This window comes from Protopterus annectens, chromosome 8.part0 (genome assembly GCF_019279795.1).
Source record: "Protopterus annectens isolate FY-2018-M chromosome 8.part0, PAN1.0, whole genome shotgun sequence".
NCBI lineage: Eukaryota > Metazoa > Chordata > Ceratodontiformes > Protopteridae > Protopterus > Protopterus annectens.
The window spans coordinates 98,008,965-98,028,476 of NC_056741.1; the positions used below are offsets into that span (position 1 = coordinate 98,008,965).

Below are 19,512 nucleotides of genomic sequence, written 5' to 3' on the forward strand. Positions count from 1 at the left end.
ACTAATATCTTCTGTTTCTTTCTTCTCAACTTTCCTCTTCATATATAGGTTCATAGGTTCATAGGTTGGTACTAGGCTATCAGCCCTAGGGCCTATACAAGCTTAGCCATAACAATTCCTTGGCTATTGCTTCCCACAAATATTTACTTTCCTGGACCCCTGTCTCACAGGGCTACTGATGTGATCCCTGGGGTGAATTTCCTATCTCCCATCCAATTGTCAAGGTTCCTCTTGAAGAGAGCCATTGAGGCACTCTGCCTGACATGTGTGGGCAGCCTATTCCAGAGTATGGGGAGTCTCTGGGTCACAAACCTATTCCTCCAGTATGTTCTATTCATCGTGATGACAAAGTTAAGATCCCTGGAGCATATGGCTTGGAGGGATTGGGATTTCTTTAAGTGTAGTATGTCCAAAAACTCTGGGTTTGACATGGCCTTGTATGATAGGCAGAGATTACCTCTGAGTAGGCAATATGCGAAAGTGTATAGCTGGAGTTTCTTTAGATAGTCATCATAAGGCATCTGCATTAAGCCTGTGATTCTTTTTGTGAGGTATTTCTGTGGCCTTTCTATTTGTTGCAGATGTCTTGTGAGGTACATACCAAACAGAGCATTGTATTCTATAATGGGTCTAATGAGGGATGAGTACAGAGGGACAATGACTTCCTTTTTTCTGGATGAAAAGCCCTTAGTGATGAGGTGTGCTATGTAGAAAAATGTTCTAACTGTTGTGGCTATGTGGTTACCAAAGGTGAGACCACTGTCCACCTGTGTCCCTAGGTCTCTTATCACACTTTTTGTGTTTACTGTACTGCCACCCATGTGGTAGTTTACAGGTACATGTTTTTTCCCAAAGGGGACAACTATACATTTTTTGCCATTTAGCTTGAGCCCATGGCTCTGGCACCAGGCATCTGTTTCGGTAAGGCCCTCTTGTAGTATATCCACATCATTTGGGGATTCAATAATGGCTCCCAGCTTGCAGTCATCTGTGAACTTTGTAAGCCAGACCTTGGTGTTGGCCTGTACTTCAGAGAAGTAGATGCCAAACAAGAGTAGTCCGATGGCAGATCCCTGCGGTATACCGCTGAAGCTGAAGATGAAGAGGAATTTCACCTTTCATAGGTTCATAGGTTCATACTAGGCTATCTGCTCTAAGGCATTTACAAGCCTAGCCAGAGTGTGTTTGGCTTTCGCCACCCTCTGAACGGATTTTACTGTGCCCTTTTTAAGGTTAGTTTGCTGTGACTCTGTCTAGTAGTGACACAGAAGTAATCCCAGGGTAAACCTATGATCGCCCATCCACTCATCAAGATTCCTCTTGAAGAGAGTCAGTGAGGGGCTCTGCCTAACATGGACTAGGATTATATTCCAGAGCGAAGGGAGCCTCTGGGTTATGAATCTGTCCCTCCAGCATGTCCTATTTATTTCTGTGCTGAGGTTCAAGTCCCTCGAGCGTATAGTTCTAAGGGATTTGGATTTTCTGAGGTGGAGCATGCTCATTAATTCCGGGTTGGACATGGCTTTATACATCAGGCATAGATCGCCTCTAAGTAGGTGGTATGCAACTGAGTAGAGCTGGAGTTTCTTTAACCGAGCAGCATATGGCATCTGTTTGAGTCCCATGATCCTCTTTGTGAGGTACTTTTGGGGTATTTCTAGTTGCTGCAGGTGTTGGGTAAGGTACATCCCAAATGGGGCATTGTATTAAATTATGGGCCTGATGAGGGATGAATAAAGGGGCACAATGACCTCCCTTGATCTAGATGTGAATCTTTTCATGATAAGGTGGGCTATATAGAAGGTCTTTCTAACCACTTTGGCAATGTGGTTGTCAAAGGAGAGATTACTATCAACTTGGGTCCCCAGGTCCCTAATTACTTCTTCCATACTTAATGGATTCCCGCCTATGTGGTAATTTGTGGGCACTTTCTTTAGGCCATGGCTCTGACACCAGTTATCCGTCTCTATGAGACCCTTTTGGAGGATGCTTGTGTCAGCTGGAGAGTCAATTATGGTGCCCAGATTGCAGTCATCTGCGAACATGTTCAGCCACAGTCCTCCCGTGTTAGCCTGAACCTCAGAAAAATATATACCGAACAAGAGAGGTCCCAGGACTGAGCCTTGTGGGACACCACTTGTAACTGGTTTAGAGTCTGACATGGCTCCAGCAATTCTGACTATGTGGGTTCTGTCCTTGAGCCAGTTTGCAACCCATCTTATGACATATTTAAGCTGGAGAGCTTATCTATGATGCCCAAGTGAGGTATTGTATCGAAGGCTTTTGTGAGGTCCAGGTAGACTGTGTGGACCACCTTTCCATCGTCAATGGCCTTGGTGACTGTTTCAAAGAAATCGACCAGGTTTGAGAGGCAGGATCTGCTCTTAACAAAGCCGAATTGGGTAGGATCCAGTGTCTGTAGGTTCCCAATGTCTTTGTTTATGAGTTCCATGATGATCCTCTCTATAGCTTTGCAGACCAGGCTAGTCAGGCTTATGGGGCGATAGTTTCCAGGGTCCATAGAGGCACCACCTTTGTGGAGTGGGACCACTGTTGCTGTATGCCATTCTTTGGGTACATATCCTTTCAACATGACAATGACCCCAAGCATACATCCAAATCAACAAAAGAATGGCTTCACCAGAAGAAAATTAAAGTTTTGGAATGGCCCAGCCAGAGCCCAGACCTAAATCCAATAAAAACATCTGTGGGGTGACCTGAAGAGGGCTGTGCACAAGAGATGCCCTCACAATCTGACAGATTTGATGCATTTTGGAAAGGAAGAGTGGGCAAATATTGCCATGTCAAGATGTGCCATGCTGATAGACTCCTACCCAAGAAGAACTGAATGCTGTAATTAAATCAAAAGGTGCTTCAACAAAGTATTAGTTTAAGGGTGTGCACACTTATGCAACCAGCTTATTGTACGATTTTCATTTTTTATATTTTTCCCCCTAACAGATTTGTTTGTTTTTCAATTGAATTGCACAGGTTACAGGTCACATTAAAGGTGGGAAAAGTTTTGAAATCATTTATTGTGGTCTCATTTTATATATCACAAAAACCTGGCATTTTAACAGGGGTGTGTACACTTTTTATATCCACTGTATGTATGATACCTCAAACTGTATTAGTCATCTCGTGAAAGTCTATCCATCTCCCATACATTTTCAAACAGTAATAATGCCTTTTTCATGGGGATATGTATCATAGGACCTCTTAAAGTCACACACATATAGGTCTGTCTGAGGTATAACTCCATTCATACTGAATGCTGTTTTTATGTAACCAACATGGTTGAAAGAGAATTCTCCTGCAGCACTGATTACCATGCTTGAAATGTATGCATTGTTTCTTTTTTAAGTTAAATTCCCACACAGGTCAACTAACATTTTACAGAGTGTAATTCCAGAAAGTTGTATGCCAAGTCATACTATTTAACCCCCAAAGCACCAAGCATAACAAGCCAAGCTATTGAGGTTGTCAGTGCTGGCCATCTTAAAAAGTGTGAATATGTTCAGCATCAAACATGGCAAATCTCATTGCCACATCTTGCACCTTCATTGGTATTTTATAAAATGTCATCTGCCTTACTTACAAGTGCCTCTTTGTGCTTACTCTCATACAAATGCAGTGGGCATGGTTGTACATATTTCCACACTAGACATTAAATGCCAGATTAGAATTTGGTGCCAATTCATCCTTAGAGCTGCTACTTGACTTTTGTAGGCATGGCTGGTGCGGGAGATGATAGTGCAAAATTTAGAGCACAGAGGTGGGGTGTGGAGGAGTCCAGAATTTCTGTGGCACTCCTCATGAAGAGCTACAATCATATGCTACTTGCAGGAGGAATATACTGAATCTCAGTATAAGAATGAGACTTGGAACAGAGTAGCCAAGGATGTCACCAGTGCAACTGGAATCCTACACATTAGAGATAATTGTTGTCATCACTATAGTAACCTGAAATGGTGCAAGAAGGGCCTCCTTAGCCAATGGGAGGATGGGTTTGACTGCTGACACCCCACAGTATGCACCCTTTTGCATGTCCATCATTACACATCTTCCAGGGATGATTCACACAGGTGTATCAGTTGTGGCACACTAAGTTTCCAATCATCTTTTTGGTCATACATAAGAATTTTTTGTGATGCCTAACCATTAGGAGTTGACAGTGAAGATTTCCCTACAAGGTGTTATACAAGATGCATGTGTGATGCATGCTCCTGTGATGCACTGAGTAAATACATAGCTTATTGACAGCATTGATGGCATGAGTTACATTCGTGCAAGTGTGGAGTGTGTCATATATGTGTCATGCAAACCCCTCAACTAGCAAGACTTGCTCAGAATTTACTCTGGAAGTATAACAGTGTTCCTCTTAACACCTCCAGAGAGCGGCCATTTTTGAGGAAGTTCTGCTTGAGTCCCCTTATAGATTACTGACAAATCATTGCAGTTGTACAAATGTGTTCATGCAGAATATGTATAATAACTCACAATGACATATTTTATGTCAATGACAGCGGAATAATGGTGGTATTATTATGATATTAAATAAACCAAATAAAGACAAATACCACAGACAGATAAATGAACCTGAGCAGAAAAGCCAACGGAATAAACATAAAATAAAATACTTGCTCAGAGTCCAAACCAGGCACTTTGTTTGAATAAAAAGTACTGTTCTAAATTAAGTAATGATAAAAGGTCAAGTCTATTCAGACCAGTCCATTCAAGATCATTCTCACAACGATAATGGCAGCAGTGCAGCCATTAGAAATACAGCATTACCAAAAGACATCTTTTATATAGTTTGAACATGGTAATGCTGTATTTCTAATGGTTTGAAAAAGCTGCTTGGCAAAAGTGCTTACCGAACATATGTTAATAAAGGATTTGCTGTTTTTAGCATATCGGATGGTATTTGGTTCTTTATATGGTCGTACTTCATATGGTCTGAAGAGACATTTAGCATTTTGACAATGACTTGAAGGAAAATTCGTTGGACTGCTAGCTTGGAATAATTATTTTCCTTTTGAAGAACCACATGTGCTGCACTGCCATTATCGTTGTGAGGATGATCTTGAATGGACTGGTCTGAATAGACTTGACCTTTTATCATTACTTAATTTAGAACAGTACTTTTTATTCGAACAAAGTGTCTGGTTTGGACTCTGAGCAAGTATTTTATTTTATGATTATTATGATATTGTCTATGACCGTGCATGCTTCTGTCTACGGTTGTCCATGAGCTTGTTGCCATGTGTCCTGATTAGCTGAGACCTGTGCTGAGATTACATTCATATTCCAGCTACTCATTTTGCACATCTTCACAATATGCACATACACCCTGTTGTACATACCATCTTTGATAAAAGTCCTCTCCAGTGATCATGTCAGGGTGCTTATATAACAAACAGTCACCTCCTCTGATGTGTGACCTGGTGTGACAGCCACATACTATATAATTACTATGTGATGATATAAATATACACACGCAGGAGGTGTAAACAACAGTACATACTATATAGATTACTGTTCATGCTATAGCTGCCATATCTTTGGGGTGTATGAACACTGACATGCCATTATGTGGTGTACATTACCAAGTTTCTCTTGTCCTCTTCCCCTTTCCTCATTCCTACTATTCATGTGTGTGGCCTTTTCAATACACACACTTCCCCAGACTAGTGTATATATAATGCAGTCTGTGTACCCTTGATGAATACCACCGGACATTTATTTCAGTATTCCTAAAACAGGTTTACACTGTACTCTGTGCTAATTAAACATTCCTATAATGTGTTACAACTGTATGCATTGCCTTATATTAAACCCTGATAGTCATTGTGGCTGTCTCCACAGTCCCACAGAACTAGTTTGCCTGTAGATAAACATGTCTGTATGTCTGAAGGTATTTGTGCTGCTTTACATGGTTTCCTGGCCAGCAGCACTGTTCTTGGCCACAAAACCTTGCTTGTATTTGTATGAGCTCGATGTTCGGCATACATATGCAATTGCTGCCGCTCATTGTGAAAAAACATGAAGTGTATTGTAGGCTTCATGCTAAACCTACACAGAGTTTATTGAATCCCCAGGGTAGTCAAATTGTTTGACCAGTTGATTTTGGTCTCTCCAAAGTTTACAATATTACTGATGACAAAATATTTTAATAACTATTTTAGTAAGCCCAGGTTTGTTCCAAATTAGTACTTCATGGTACCACTTACACTGATCCTGCTAGCAGATGGGTTTAGCACAAACTTTACCCCCTATTCCCCCCAAAGGCCCATTTGACATCCCTGATACTTGTCCCATACCTCACATCTCCATAGAGCAAGTTTAAAGACCCTATCTCAGGCAAAGAACACAGCTTCCATGAGACCTGATACTATCCCAGGCTGCATTCTGCACCATCACCAGCAAGAACTAGCTTTGTCATTAAGCACTCTATTCAACCACAGCCTAAGTACAGGCTTCAGTCTAGCAGAGTGGAGAACTGTCATTGTCATCCTCTTGCACAAACGTGATGCCACTACTGACCCTGGAAACTATCACCACATTAGCTTAACAAGGCTGATCTGTAAAGCCATGGCACTTATTACGGATCTCATAAACAAGGACATAAGCAATCTCCAACCACTTAACACCACCCAGTTCAGACTCATCAAGGGCAGATCTTGCCTGCTGAACCTGATTGACTTATTTGAGACTGTCACCAAGGCACTGGATGAGGGAAAGTCAGTACATACAGCTTACCTTGACTTGGCCAAGGCCTTTGACAAAATCCCCCACTCAGGCATTATCGAAAAGCTAACACAACTTGGCATAAATCCCTATCGCATCAGGTGGGTGGCCAACTGGCTCACCAATAGGACCCACATGGTCAAAATAGGTGCCTCTACCTCCGACAGTAGACCTGTCGCTAGTGGTGTTCCCCAGGGCTGTGTCCTAGGACTCCTACTGTTTGGAATCTAGTTCCCAGAGTTCCAGGCAAAGACAAAAGGCCTATGGCTGATAAAGTTTGCAGATGACTGTAAGTTGGGTGCTGTCACTGACTCCCCAAATGACATTAACATACTGCAAGACGGTCTCACAGCAACAAGTGAGTAGTGCCAAAGTCATGGCCTTAAGTTAAATGCAAAAAATGTATAGTCATACCAATTGGCAAAAACATAGCACCTACTGATTACCACATCAATGGCAATCCCCTAAGCACACAACTTGTGGTGAGACAACTGAGTGCTCAGGTTGACAACAATCTCACATTCGACCATCATGCAGCAGCAGTGGTCAGAAAAGCCTTTTATTTGGTTCATCTCATAAGTAAAGGGATTGCATCCAGAAAAAATGAGGTTATTACCTCTCTGTACTCCTCCATTAGGCCAATAATTGAGTATAACAGCCTGTTTGGTATGTACCTCTCCAAACACCTGCACCAACTGGAAAGACCACAGCAATGCCTCACAAAGAGAATCCATGACCTCCAGCACCTGTCCTATGTGGACAGGCACAAATCACTATCACTCTACTTGGTATCATACAGATTCCTCAGAGGTGATATGTATCTCACCTACAAGGAAATATAGGACCCTGCCCTACTAGAGATGCTCCATATCTGTAACTCTTAACTCCTTGTGCATTACCCACTCAAAAGGCCTAAATCTAATATGCAACATCAACAAAACTTGCTGGAGAGGCAGGTTTGTCTTCTAGCTGCTGCCCCATCTCTGGACTACACTTCCCATACATGTCAAACAGAGTATCTCGCTGACCCTCTTCAAGCGCAACCTTGATGAATGGATGGGAAACCACAAATTTGTCCCAGGGGTTCCACCTGTGTCCCTCACTGACAGGTGTGACAGGTGCTGACTGAGGTTTCTTTTTTGGGGGTTAACTCTTGGCTAGGTTTGTAATGGACCCAAGGCCATTAGCCTAGTAACCTCCTATGATACTATGAATTCCAAATAACTTAAGCATCTCTCCCAAAACCATTAAATAGTTTAAAATTTCTACAGAAGAAAAACACTAGTCAGTCAGATTGAAGATCAAGATCTATTCATTGAGAGTTAGCAAAATGCATCCAGTTGGGTAAAGTTTCTACAGTCCTTTTTATACTTAATTAGATAACTATTGTCTATGTCAAACTTCAAACTCATTTTGATTTATGAAATTAAAGTTTAAAACTCTAGACCTTCTATACAAAAGCACAAAGTCCACAACAATCCTTATTTGCTGCCTTGCACGTGTTTGAGGTGAAATTGCTCGAGCATCAGTATCACATGGAAAAAAATTAATAGCATAATGCTGAATGCTATTTCCCATAGGAAATCATTGCCATTATGGTTTCTACGTGTGTGCTGGCAATGATTCACTTATTTTGGGAGATTTCTTCCTTCTTCAAGTTGAAGTGATTGTGGAGTTGATATATATAGATTTAATGGGTGGGTGGCCTGTCCCTCATATCTGGGGGTGAAGGGTGCTTGCCCCATTGCAAAAAGCAGTTCAAATTTATTGCTTTCACCGTCCTGAGTTTCAAGATTTTTTTTTGTCCTTTGGGCATGTCAACTTTCAAGAAGTTGGCATTTTTCTAACGGTATGCCCAAATCCAAACAAAATAAATTTTCTCTGTTTCCTCAGTCATCTACTGCTATTAATATCCTGACTCTTGTCACTACTCCATAGGTTCATAGTTTCATAGGTTCATACTAGGCTATCTGCCCTAGGGCATTTATAAGCCTAGCCAGAGTGTGTTTGGCTTTCGCCACCCATTTTAAATTAATTTTGCTATGCCCTTTTTCGAGGTTAGTATACTGTGCCTCTGTCTAACAGTGACACAGAAGTGATACCCGGGGTAAACCTACGATCTCCCATCCACTCATCAAGATTACTCTTGAAGAGAGTCAATGAGGGACTCTGCCTAACCTGGACTGGGATTTTATTCCAGAGTGAAGGGAGCCTCTGGGTTATGAATCTGTCCCTCCAGCATGTCCTATTTATTTCAATGCTGAGGTTCAAGTTTCTTGAGTGCGTGGCTCGATGGGATTTGGATTTTCTGAGGTGCAGCATGTCCATTAATTCTGAGTAGGACATGGCTTTATACGTCAGGCACAGATCGCCTCTGAGTAGGCGGTATGCCACTGAGTAGAGCTGGAGTTTCTTTAACCGGGCAGCATATGGCATCTGTTTGAGCCCTTTGATCCTCTTGGTGAGGTACTTTTGGGGTCTTTCCAGTTACTGCGGGTGTCTGGTAAGGTACATCCCAAAAGGGGCATTGTACTCAATTATGGGCCTGATGAGGGATGAGTAAAGAGGCACGATGACCTCCCCTGATCTAGATGTGAATCCCTTCATGATTAGGTGGGCTATATATAATGTTTTTCTAACCACTTTGGCCACGTGGTTGTCAAATGAGAGATTGCTATCAACTTGGGTCCCCAGGTCCCTAATTACTTCTTCTGTACTTAATGGATTACCACCCATGTGGTAATTTGTGGGCACTTTGTTTTTGCCAAAGGGGATGACTATACACTTTTTGACGTTTGGCTTGAGGCCATGGCTCTGGCACCAGTTGTCTGTTTCTATGAGGCCCTTTTGGAGGATGCTTGTGTCAGCTGGAGAGTCGATTATGGTGCCCAGTTTGCAGTCATCTGCGAACTTGGTCAGCCACAGTCCTTTCATGTTGGCCTGTACCTCCGAGAAATATATACCGAACAAGAGAGGCCCCAGGACTGAGCCTTGTGAGACGCCACTCGTAACTGGTTTGGAGTCTGACATGGCTCCAGCAATTCTAACCATGTGGGTTCTGTCCTTGAGTCAGTTTGCAACCCATCTAGTGACATAGGGGTTTATATTTAAGCTGGTGAGCTTATCTATAATGCCCAAGTGGGGTATTGTATCGAAGGCTTTTGCGAGGTCCAGGTAGACTGTGTGGACCACCTTCCCATCGTCAATGGCCTTGGTGACTGTTTCAAAGAAGTCAACCAGGTTTAAGAGGCAGGATCTGCCCTTAACAAAGCTGAACTGGGTAAGATCCAGTGTCTGTAGGTCCCCAATATCTTTATTTATGAGGTCCATGATGATCCTTTCCATAGCTTTGCAGACCAAGCTAGTTAGGCTTACGGGGCGATAGTTTCCAGGATCCGTTGAGGCACCACCTTTGTGGAGAGGGACCACTGTTGCTGTACGCCACTCTTTGGGTACATATCCTGTAGTAAGGCTGAGATTGAGCAGTAGTTTTATGTTTGGGTTTAGCTCTTCTTGGAGTTCATGTAGGACGCAGCCCGGGACACCATCTGGTCCCATTGATGTTGTGTTTTTTGCTTTGGAGAGGGCGGCTCTTATCTGAGCATCTGAGATGTCAGGGGGGCAGCACTCTGCTGGGATAGATATTTGCTCTTTTGGTGGGGAGGGGGGGGAGTTTGCACTGAACCTGTCAGCTAGCATCAACTCAGACTAGTATATAATGGGAAGCTAGATTTGCTGTAGAGTGTAGCTGTTCATAGCCTCAAACAGAAATTGTCCCTAATTCATCTGACATTTGTTCATAACCTTCTGTACACTCAGAAGTGTCATGCTCACTAACAATTAAGGAGGTGCTGTAAGAGATCAGCATTTACACGTTATTAGACATTTAAAACAAATCCACCAAACCAAGAATAACATTTTATATATATATATATATATATATATATATATATATATATATATATATATATATATATATATATATATGTATTTGCAAAGTCTATATCATGTTCCCCCAAGTTTATCGAATGCCCATGAAAGAAAAGCTTGTCAGATATATTTGAATAAATAACACCTACAGATACAAAAGAATGAAAAACTTATCACTGTGAATTTGACTCATTACTGAAAAATATGCACTAAGCAATTTTATTATTTGTGTAAAATATATACATCCTGCTGTCAAGTTCTTTTCTCATTGATCTGAATTTATTATATAGTTTGTGTATATCTGTACAGCATAAGTCCTAGATAGTTTCACTTCTGAAAAGCAGTGGAATAGCATGCAACTTTAAAGTAGTTTGGTGACTTTTGGGGGTCTATCCCAAATCATCTAAGTAATGCTTACAGGATCCCACTTTGTCAGGAGCAAAAAGTCCCCAAACAGACTATTACAGCAAATTGTAAGTTTACTCACACATCATACAAAACCAAAAAAAATTAAGAAAAAATACAAGCCCAGAAAAACAAAGGAAGCACAAAGACATATCCTTAGCAGGAGGATAAGCCCACCTGCATACTTTACTTCCCCACAAAACTTCTACTTTGTATACTCTAAGGTTGTATAACAAAGTAGGAAAGGGAAGAATTAGTACAGTAATAGCATAGAACTGATGACACGATGGGAGAACCGATAATAATCCTCGGTATTTCAACTATGGGCCATACTTAAGTCATTAGGCAGTGTTACTGTTATAACAACTTTGCATAAATTGTATTTGTATGTCTGCAATCACCTTTACAAATAATATTATATTCACTTAGTATGGACCTGGTAGGTAAGATGTGTATTGTTGTCACATTTCATATCACCCAGAATTATATTGCATTCAGTCTGGCAGTTACTGCATCGAACTTAAAGCTATGGGCTTCGTTCTGTGCTCAGGGTACTTAGTATGATTCTTTCTGTCTTCTTTCCTCCTCTGCGACATTGAGTGAGGTCATTTATCCAGACAATTTTCCTGGAATCCCCAAAAAAGGGATGATTTGCCCAATGGGCTTACCCAGGCAACAAATTAACAAAAATATTGTATTGCTGTATTATATTGTCTCAAAGATATGCCTGATGTGCCTTGACTTTAGGAATCTTAATGTACCCGGAACTTTTATTCCCATGACTGCAGTGGAGATAAGAGATTTCCAGGCATAATGTTCTTCATTAATCAATGTAAGTAAATACATAATTTATAAGTAAATACCTCAAATTAAAGTTATATTATGAATATTTTGTGTATTTAGTTTTGAAATCTATCCCTCATCTCTTCTCTTGTAATCATAATCTGAATGACATTTTTTTCTTTTCTCAGATGTTCAGATATCAAAGCAGATAAGTCAGCACAAAAACTTTACTGATACTCAAAATGCTCTTACCAAAGAACTGCAGCAACTGAAACGAGAGAATAAGAGGATAACATCTGAATGTATTACCCCCTCAGACAATTGCTATAAAACTACAACAGTAAATGGTAATTTTTTTATCTTTTAATTCATAGGCAAAATAAGTTACTTCTAATGTTTACTGAACTTCTGACTTCATAGACTGCACACACGTTGATTATTAATATGCTAAACAATAAATTTGTGCTATTGGTGAGATAAAGTAGTGAAAAAAATAAATTTTAAAGTCTGCAGGAGATTCATATTCATATTAGGTTCATAGGTTCATAGGTTGGTACTAGCCTATTGGCCCAAGGGCCTATACAAGCCTAGCCATAACGATTCCCTGGCTATTTCTTCCCACACTATTGACTTCCCTGGACCCCTGTCTAGTTCCAGAGTCTGGGGAGTCTCTGGGTCAGGAACCTATCCCTCCAGCATGTTTTGTTTATTGTGATGACAAGATTTAGATCCCTGGAGCGTGTGACTCTGATGGATTGGGCTATCTTTAAGTGTAGCATGTCCAACAGCTCTGGGTTTCACATGGCCTTGTATGTTAAGCAAAGATCGCCTCTGAGTAGACGATATGTGACAGAGTATAGCTGGAGTTTTTTAAGGTGGTCAGCATAGGGCATCTGCTTTAGGCCTGTGATTCTTTTAGTGAGGTATTTCTGTGGCCTTTCCAGTTGTTTCAGATGTCTTGAGAGGTACATAACAAGTGGGGCATTGTATTCTATAATGGGTCTAATGAGGGATGAGTACAGTGGGACAATGACCTCCTTTTTTCTGGATGAATACCCCTTAGTAATGAGGTGTGTCACATAGAAGGATTTCTTGACTGTTGAGGCAATGTGGTTATTGAAGGTGAGACCACTGTCCACCTGTGTCCCTAAGTCTCTTATCACACTTTCGGTGTTTAGTGTACTGCCACCTATGTGGTAATTCATGGGTGCATGTTTTTCCAAAGGGGATACCTATACATTTCTTGCCATTGAGCTTGAGCCCATGGCTCTGTCACCAAGCATCTATTTCTGTAAGGCCCTTTTGTAGAGTATCCACATCATTTGGGGATTCAATAATGGAGTCATCCGTGAACTTTGCTAGCCAGAGTCCCTTAGTGTTGGCCTGTACTTCACAGAAGTAGATGCCAAACAAGAGAGGTCCCAGGACTGAACCCTGAGGTACTCCACTTGTCACTTTTCTGGAGCTGGATTTGGAGTCAGCTACTTTTACAGTGTGGGTTCTGTCAGTAAGCCAGTTGGCAACCCTTTGAGTGATGTAGGGATTCATGCCCAGCTTAGTAAGTTTATCTATGATTCCAGAGTGGGGGATGGTGTCAAAGGCCTTGGTGAGGTCCAAATTGGCTATGTGGACTGCCTTACCCTCGTCTACTGCTCTGGAGACTGATTCGAAGAAGTCAGTCAGGTTTATGAAACAAGATTGGCCCTTCACAAACCCAAACTGGGTGGGGTCCAGTGTTTGAAGGTTGCCAATGTCTTTGTTTATAAGTTCCATGATAATGCGTTCCATGGCCTTGCAGTTCAGGCTCATCAGACTGATGGGGCGGTAGTTCCTGGAATTCAAGGTGGATCCGCTGTTCTGGAGTGGGATAACTGTAGCTGTGTGCCACTCAGTGGGCACGAAGCCTGAGGTGAGGGTATGATTAAACATGACACTTAGGTGAGGTAACAGTTCATTTTGTAGTTCATGTAGTACACAGCCCAGGATGTCATCTGATCCCATGGATGCTGTATTCTTAACTTTGGAGAGTGCATTTTTTACCTGTGTGGCCGTTATTACCAGAATTTGGTGGTCCAAACAAGTCTACATTACTGGACAAAAGTACTCAGCACTGGGTTGATAAATAATATCTTTTTTGAGATTCATTAAAACCTTAATGATTGCAAAGCCTTCAAAGAGTTTACTGACCAGTTCATCTTAATGCCATCAAGTACGTTAGTTTAATGTGTGGAAAAATGTGCAGAAGATGCCTATGCAGATTGAAAAAAAAAATGTGCATAAAGGCTCCTGAAATGATATGTTGATGAGCCCTAGAACAGTGCCGCTAAACATGTATGGCAATCAACAGGTGTGCTGGGAACTACATGCATGGATCTCCTTTTTTATTCAAGAGGAGTTACATAGATTATTCACATGTAAATCATAGCAAGACAATCTATGTTTTAAAGATTTTAGAATGATATTATCAGAAAAGAAGGACAGTAGTGATAATCTAATCTAATGTGTGGCAAAATAAGAAATGCATTCAGATGAACAGTTTACCTATAGAGATCACATGTTTAGTCAATGACTCATTTTACCACTGACTTTTTTTGTTGAAGTCAGTGGTATAGTTAGTCACATTACATTGCAGATTAACTATATTGTAATTCAGTTTGCTCTGTCTCACTTTGAAGTTGTGTAAACAAAGCATCCGTATATAAACAGTGTATAGCAGAGCCCCTACATCCCCTACATCAGGGAATAGATGAGCCCCCGATGTTAAATTAGTTTCTAAAGTTCATATTTGCAGTCATTAGTCTAGTGGTTTCTTAAACAATGCATTTGTTTTCAGTTTAGGTATATAATTGTACTTGAGGTGAGTAGTGTAGGGAAGATAACAAATGAAACTGCATTTGTTACAATTGTGATCAAGTAGTTTGATCTTTTTCTTCATTTTCTATTCACCAGTAATGTAATTTCATCATGTTTTGTGTTCTTACAATTATGTGTCGGCAATGATTAGAAATTTAATAATATACCACACAAAAACACACACACACACACTCTGACCCTGATACCTACTCAGTGGTCCCAATACCTGTTCATGTGTTGCCTGAACAGTCCGAATTTTTTATTTTCCCCTGACCTGGAAATTTATGGATGATTACAACGAGTGTTAATGCCAGATATTCAAATTTCACGGTTCCCTATTGAAATGTTGGTACTCAAAATCCCGAGTGACAAAGTGACAAAAAAAAAGGAACCTTAAAAACTCTTTTTGTGTGTGTTTTTTGTGTGTGTGTGGGGGGGGGGCAAGCTTCTTGCACTCCCACACCCCTCAAACTTGCATATACCAACTCTGAGATTGCCATACCTTGGAGAAAAGGAAATATTCCTTGAAATGGCATCTCGGCCTCAGCATATGTAAGTCTGATCTTTCAACCATTCAGTCTTCGCATTTTTGGATTCAGTCTAGTAGTTCCTGATATTTCAAATGGTTACCATGTTTCATACTTCTTTTCCTTCAGTAAATGCATGTTAGGGAAAAGCAGCTATCAGAGCAACATCCCACCCATTTGCACTAAAAGATTAAGAAGTATGCTTACAATTTTCTGTCCCGCTCCCTCATACATCACAACATGTTGCAAGCATTGCATAATGTACAAGATCTTCAATATGTGTTTAAGAAAACCTTTTTGCACTAGCACATCGGTTAGAGCAGTAGGTTAATGCAGGGGTTTCATGTATCAAATGTGCATAGTTCACGTGCCTATCACATCCTTTGTATTTTGCCTTTTTTAATTAAATATTTTTAAAATCTATTCTTGGGATCTAGTGGTGGTAGAGAGAGCTAGTATCCTCTTTAAAAGTAGGGAGGGTACAAGGTCTGAAGGTCTTTTTAGGTCCTTTTACTTCACGCTACTTACCTCTGGTATCTGTCTAGTGTTTCTCCTCTTCTTTTTTTTAATATGTGCCTTTAAGGAGGTCATGTTTATTATTACTGGTGTCTAGTGCTCTACCTACTCCTCCCTGGTCCTTGTTCTGCATAAGTGCTGCTCAGTCACACTTTGAAAGGGTTATCCTTGATGTCTAGTGTCACCCCAAATCCTAATCCCCGTTTAGTCTAAATGCCATTCAGACACACTTTGAAAGAGTTATCCCTGATAGCTAGTGCCCCTAAAAATCCTGATCCCCTTTTAGTCTAAGTGCCATTCAGCCACACTTTGAAAGTGTTATCCCTGATGTCTAGTGTCCCCTCAAATTCTGATACCCATTTAGTCTAAGTCCCAGTCAGATACGTGTTGATGGAGTCCTCCCTGGTAACTAGCAATTCAACACTCCAGTGCTGCAGGCTCTGCAGATTAGTCTTGAAGTGTGTGGAAATATGTCAAAGACGCCAACCCGACACCACAAACAAACATGAAACATAACCCTCCTATCTAATAACAATCACTGACACACTCATCTATTCACCCACACTAGTATACACACATGCATGGGCAGACGCACACACATGCACAAGTACCTGCCCAACATACCCCCTACTAACTTCCCTACTGCTAGGTTCTAGGCACACACACACACACACACACACACACACACACACACACACACACACACACACACACACACACACACACACACGCACACACACACTTGTAGCCCCTCACTTACACTCACTCATACACAAGCACACATGATTCACATGGGACACAGATGCCTTCCCAGAGGCATTTCATGGGGGGGTACATGGTAGATTATGATATGCCTCTCCCTGACTGCCTCATTAGTGTGTAGCACCAATGCAGCCTGATGTGGGCTGCAGATTTTCATGTAAAAGCATCATGTTAGGGTTGTCTTTGAATACTAAAGGATTATCACAGGGTGTACACCTCAAGTGCACCTTACAATAACCTTTAAGAATCTGCCTAATTTGTTTAAATAGTGGTACGGTTAGGGAATGGGTTTCTCAAAAGACAATGTGTAGGATTATGATTTACGAGAGGAGCAGGATTAGAGTTGGAATAGCAGACATTCGTTATGATGGATGGAGTACGCTGCTCTAGTGCTGACACTTCAAAACTAATCTACACATATTAGAATTCATACAAGTGAACATCCCAGATTAATTTCATTTTGTTGGAAAAAGGTAATCTCTTATAAAAAAAGAATGCGCCCTAAAGTCAAAACCTACCTACAGGAGAATACGGGCTGTTACAAACTTTTAAAATCTGTAACTTAATAATAGTATTCAGCAGTTTCTTTTAATTATAGTCCTAAATGTTGCCGAAAAGGCTGTCTGGTGACACCAAGTAGTTTTTCTTTTCTTTCTTCTCTATGATCCATAGTTTGTGGCACTGTACTTCTATATATACACTCCCACCAAACTACTCCTTACTTACGTAGCTAAATTATCCGATTTCTCTATGATCCATAGTTTGTGGCACTGTACTTCTATATATACACTCCCACCAAACTACTCCTTACTTACGTAGCTAAATTATCCCATACAAACATATATACACTCCCGCCAAACTACTCCTTACTTACGTAGCTAAATTATCCGATACAAACATATATACACTCCCACCAAACTACTCCTTACTTACGTAGCTAAATTATCCCATACAAACATATATACACTCCCACCAAACTACTCCTTACTTACGTAGCTAAATTATCCAATACAAACATATATACACTCCCGCCAAACTACTCCTTACTTACGTAGCTAAATTATCCCATACAAACATATATACACTCCCACCAAACTACTCCTTACTTACGTAGCTAAATTATCCCATACAAACATATATACACTCCCACCAAACTACTCCTTACTTACGTAGCTAAATTATCCGATTTCTCTATGATCCATAGTTTGTGGCACTGTACTTCTATATATACACTCCCACCAAACTACTCCTTACTTACGTAGCTAAATTATCCGATTTCTCTATGATCCATAGTTTGTGGCACTGTACTTCTATATATACACTCCCACCAAACTACTCCTTACTTACGTAGCTAAATTATCCGATTTCTCTATGATCCATAGTTTGTGGCACTGTACTTCTATATATACACTCCCACCAAACTACTCCTTACTTACGTAGCTAAAATATCCGATACAAACATATGTTTGGCATTATGCTTAAAGCTACTAAATTTTCCATGCGCAATGATTTTATAAGATCCAAAAGCTATGCATTTTGTGCGTTTTAGAAGGTATTAGTCAAGGTCTCCTTTCTGTACAGTCTTGTCAAAATCTTTATTCCAAATTGTCTTTCTGTAGTTACATTTAAGAACTTAACGGTATTTGTTACTGCGGTTGCCATTTGGGATGATGACATTTCAGAATATAGATGTAAAAAGGCTGGTATTAGGGATGTGAATGTGCTTGTGCAAGAGTTGTGGGTTAAGGTGAGGGTGAGTGTCAGGTAAGGTGACAGCTTTACTATTTTGCATGCTTGCTTGTACATAGTTTTGTGTCTAAGCCTTCTATATTGGAATCACTATGGAAAGTTTATTTTCTAATGTAAGAAGTAGGGTAAAGACTTGAGTTGGAGGGGTTAGGTTTAGGAACAGAGTACACTTAGCATCCATTAGTAAGGTGATATAGTGTGGTTTCTTCATATTGATCAACAAGGTATGAATAATGTGATCGACCAAGAGCATTATTTATTTATTTATTTATTGAAATTTGTTAGCCACGTTGGTCCAGCTGGGCCAGAGGCCCATTTTCAGTGGAGACCCAAGGAGATAAGCTCCAGTTACATAAAAAAATTAAGGACTACATAGGTAACAAATAGCAAGTAGCAATACCAAGTGACACTCCCAAAACATGTTAGTACTAATTTGATCATAATCAAACACATTTAGATTACCCTAAGAAAAAAATCACAATGAAATAAACAGATGCATTTTTTGATATATGTACAAACAAGTTATATACAAGTGATCAGAGGTATTGCCTAGGCTTCCTAGGAAGGTATATTTGCTTACAGGAACTCATAGTGAATTATCCATTGCTTACAGTTGGAGTCATTATCCATTGCTTACAGTTAAAGTGGTCACTAGAATGCCAATGCCTATGTTCATTTCTTTACAACATGCAGTCCAGGGATTCATACAGACAATTTAGGTCATCTCATTGAATTCTTTACATATAATGCATCATAAAGAATGTACAAATCCCTCAGACTTTTATTTAGTATTTTTTCAACAGTGGATTTATTCCAAAGAACAGTTAAAATGTAATGGAAGGTTTGGAGTATGAAAGTCATTATAAATATAGTAAGTTATCTGTGAATATGGGAATAAGCAGAAAACAAACATGACAGGAGAATGGTGCAGTTGATAAATAAGATAAGATAATTTCAACTTAAATAAGAGGAATAATAATAGTGGTACCAGTACTATGCACGGGTCATATTCTAGTACCAGAGGTACTGAAATCTGATAAAGAAAAAAAGGAGCAGTTGTGAAAATGCTAGAGCCAGAAACCACACTGGCACAGCAAAGATATCGTGCTATGATGCAAGATCGTACAGAGTTTTCCCCTAATATGTCAGGGAAAACTGTGTATCTACAAAAAGCAGTTAGATGCAAAATGTAGCCTAGGAATGGATCTTCAAACAGGAAAAATGTTTAAGGAACTAG

The 19,512-nt window shown here is 40.3% G+C and overlaps 1 protein-coding gene across 2 annotated transcripts in view; it reads left to right on the plus strand.

The window, feature by feature from the left end:
• LOC122808669 (CD209 antigen-like protein E) overlaps nt 1-19,512 on the plus strand; it is a 645,076-nt gene that overhangs the window by 226,058 nt on the left and 399,506 nt on the right. For both annotated transcript variants that reach the window (XM_044079647.1, XM_044079646.1), the window contains one exon: nt 12,057-12,215. In XM_044079647.1, the coding sequence (XP_043935582.1) occupies nt 12,057-12,215 (159 nt within the window). The remainder of the gene's footprint in view (nt 1-12,056; nt 12,216-19,512) is intronic.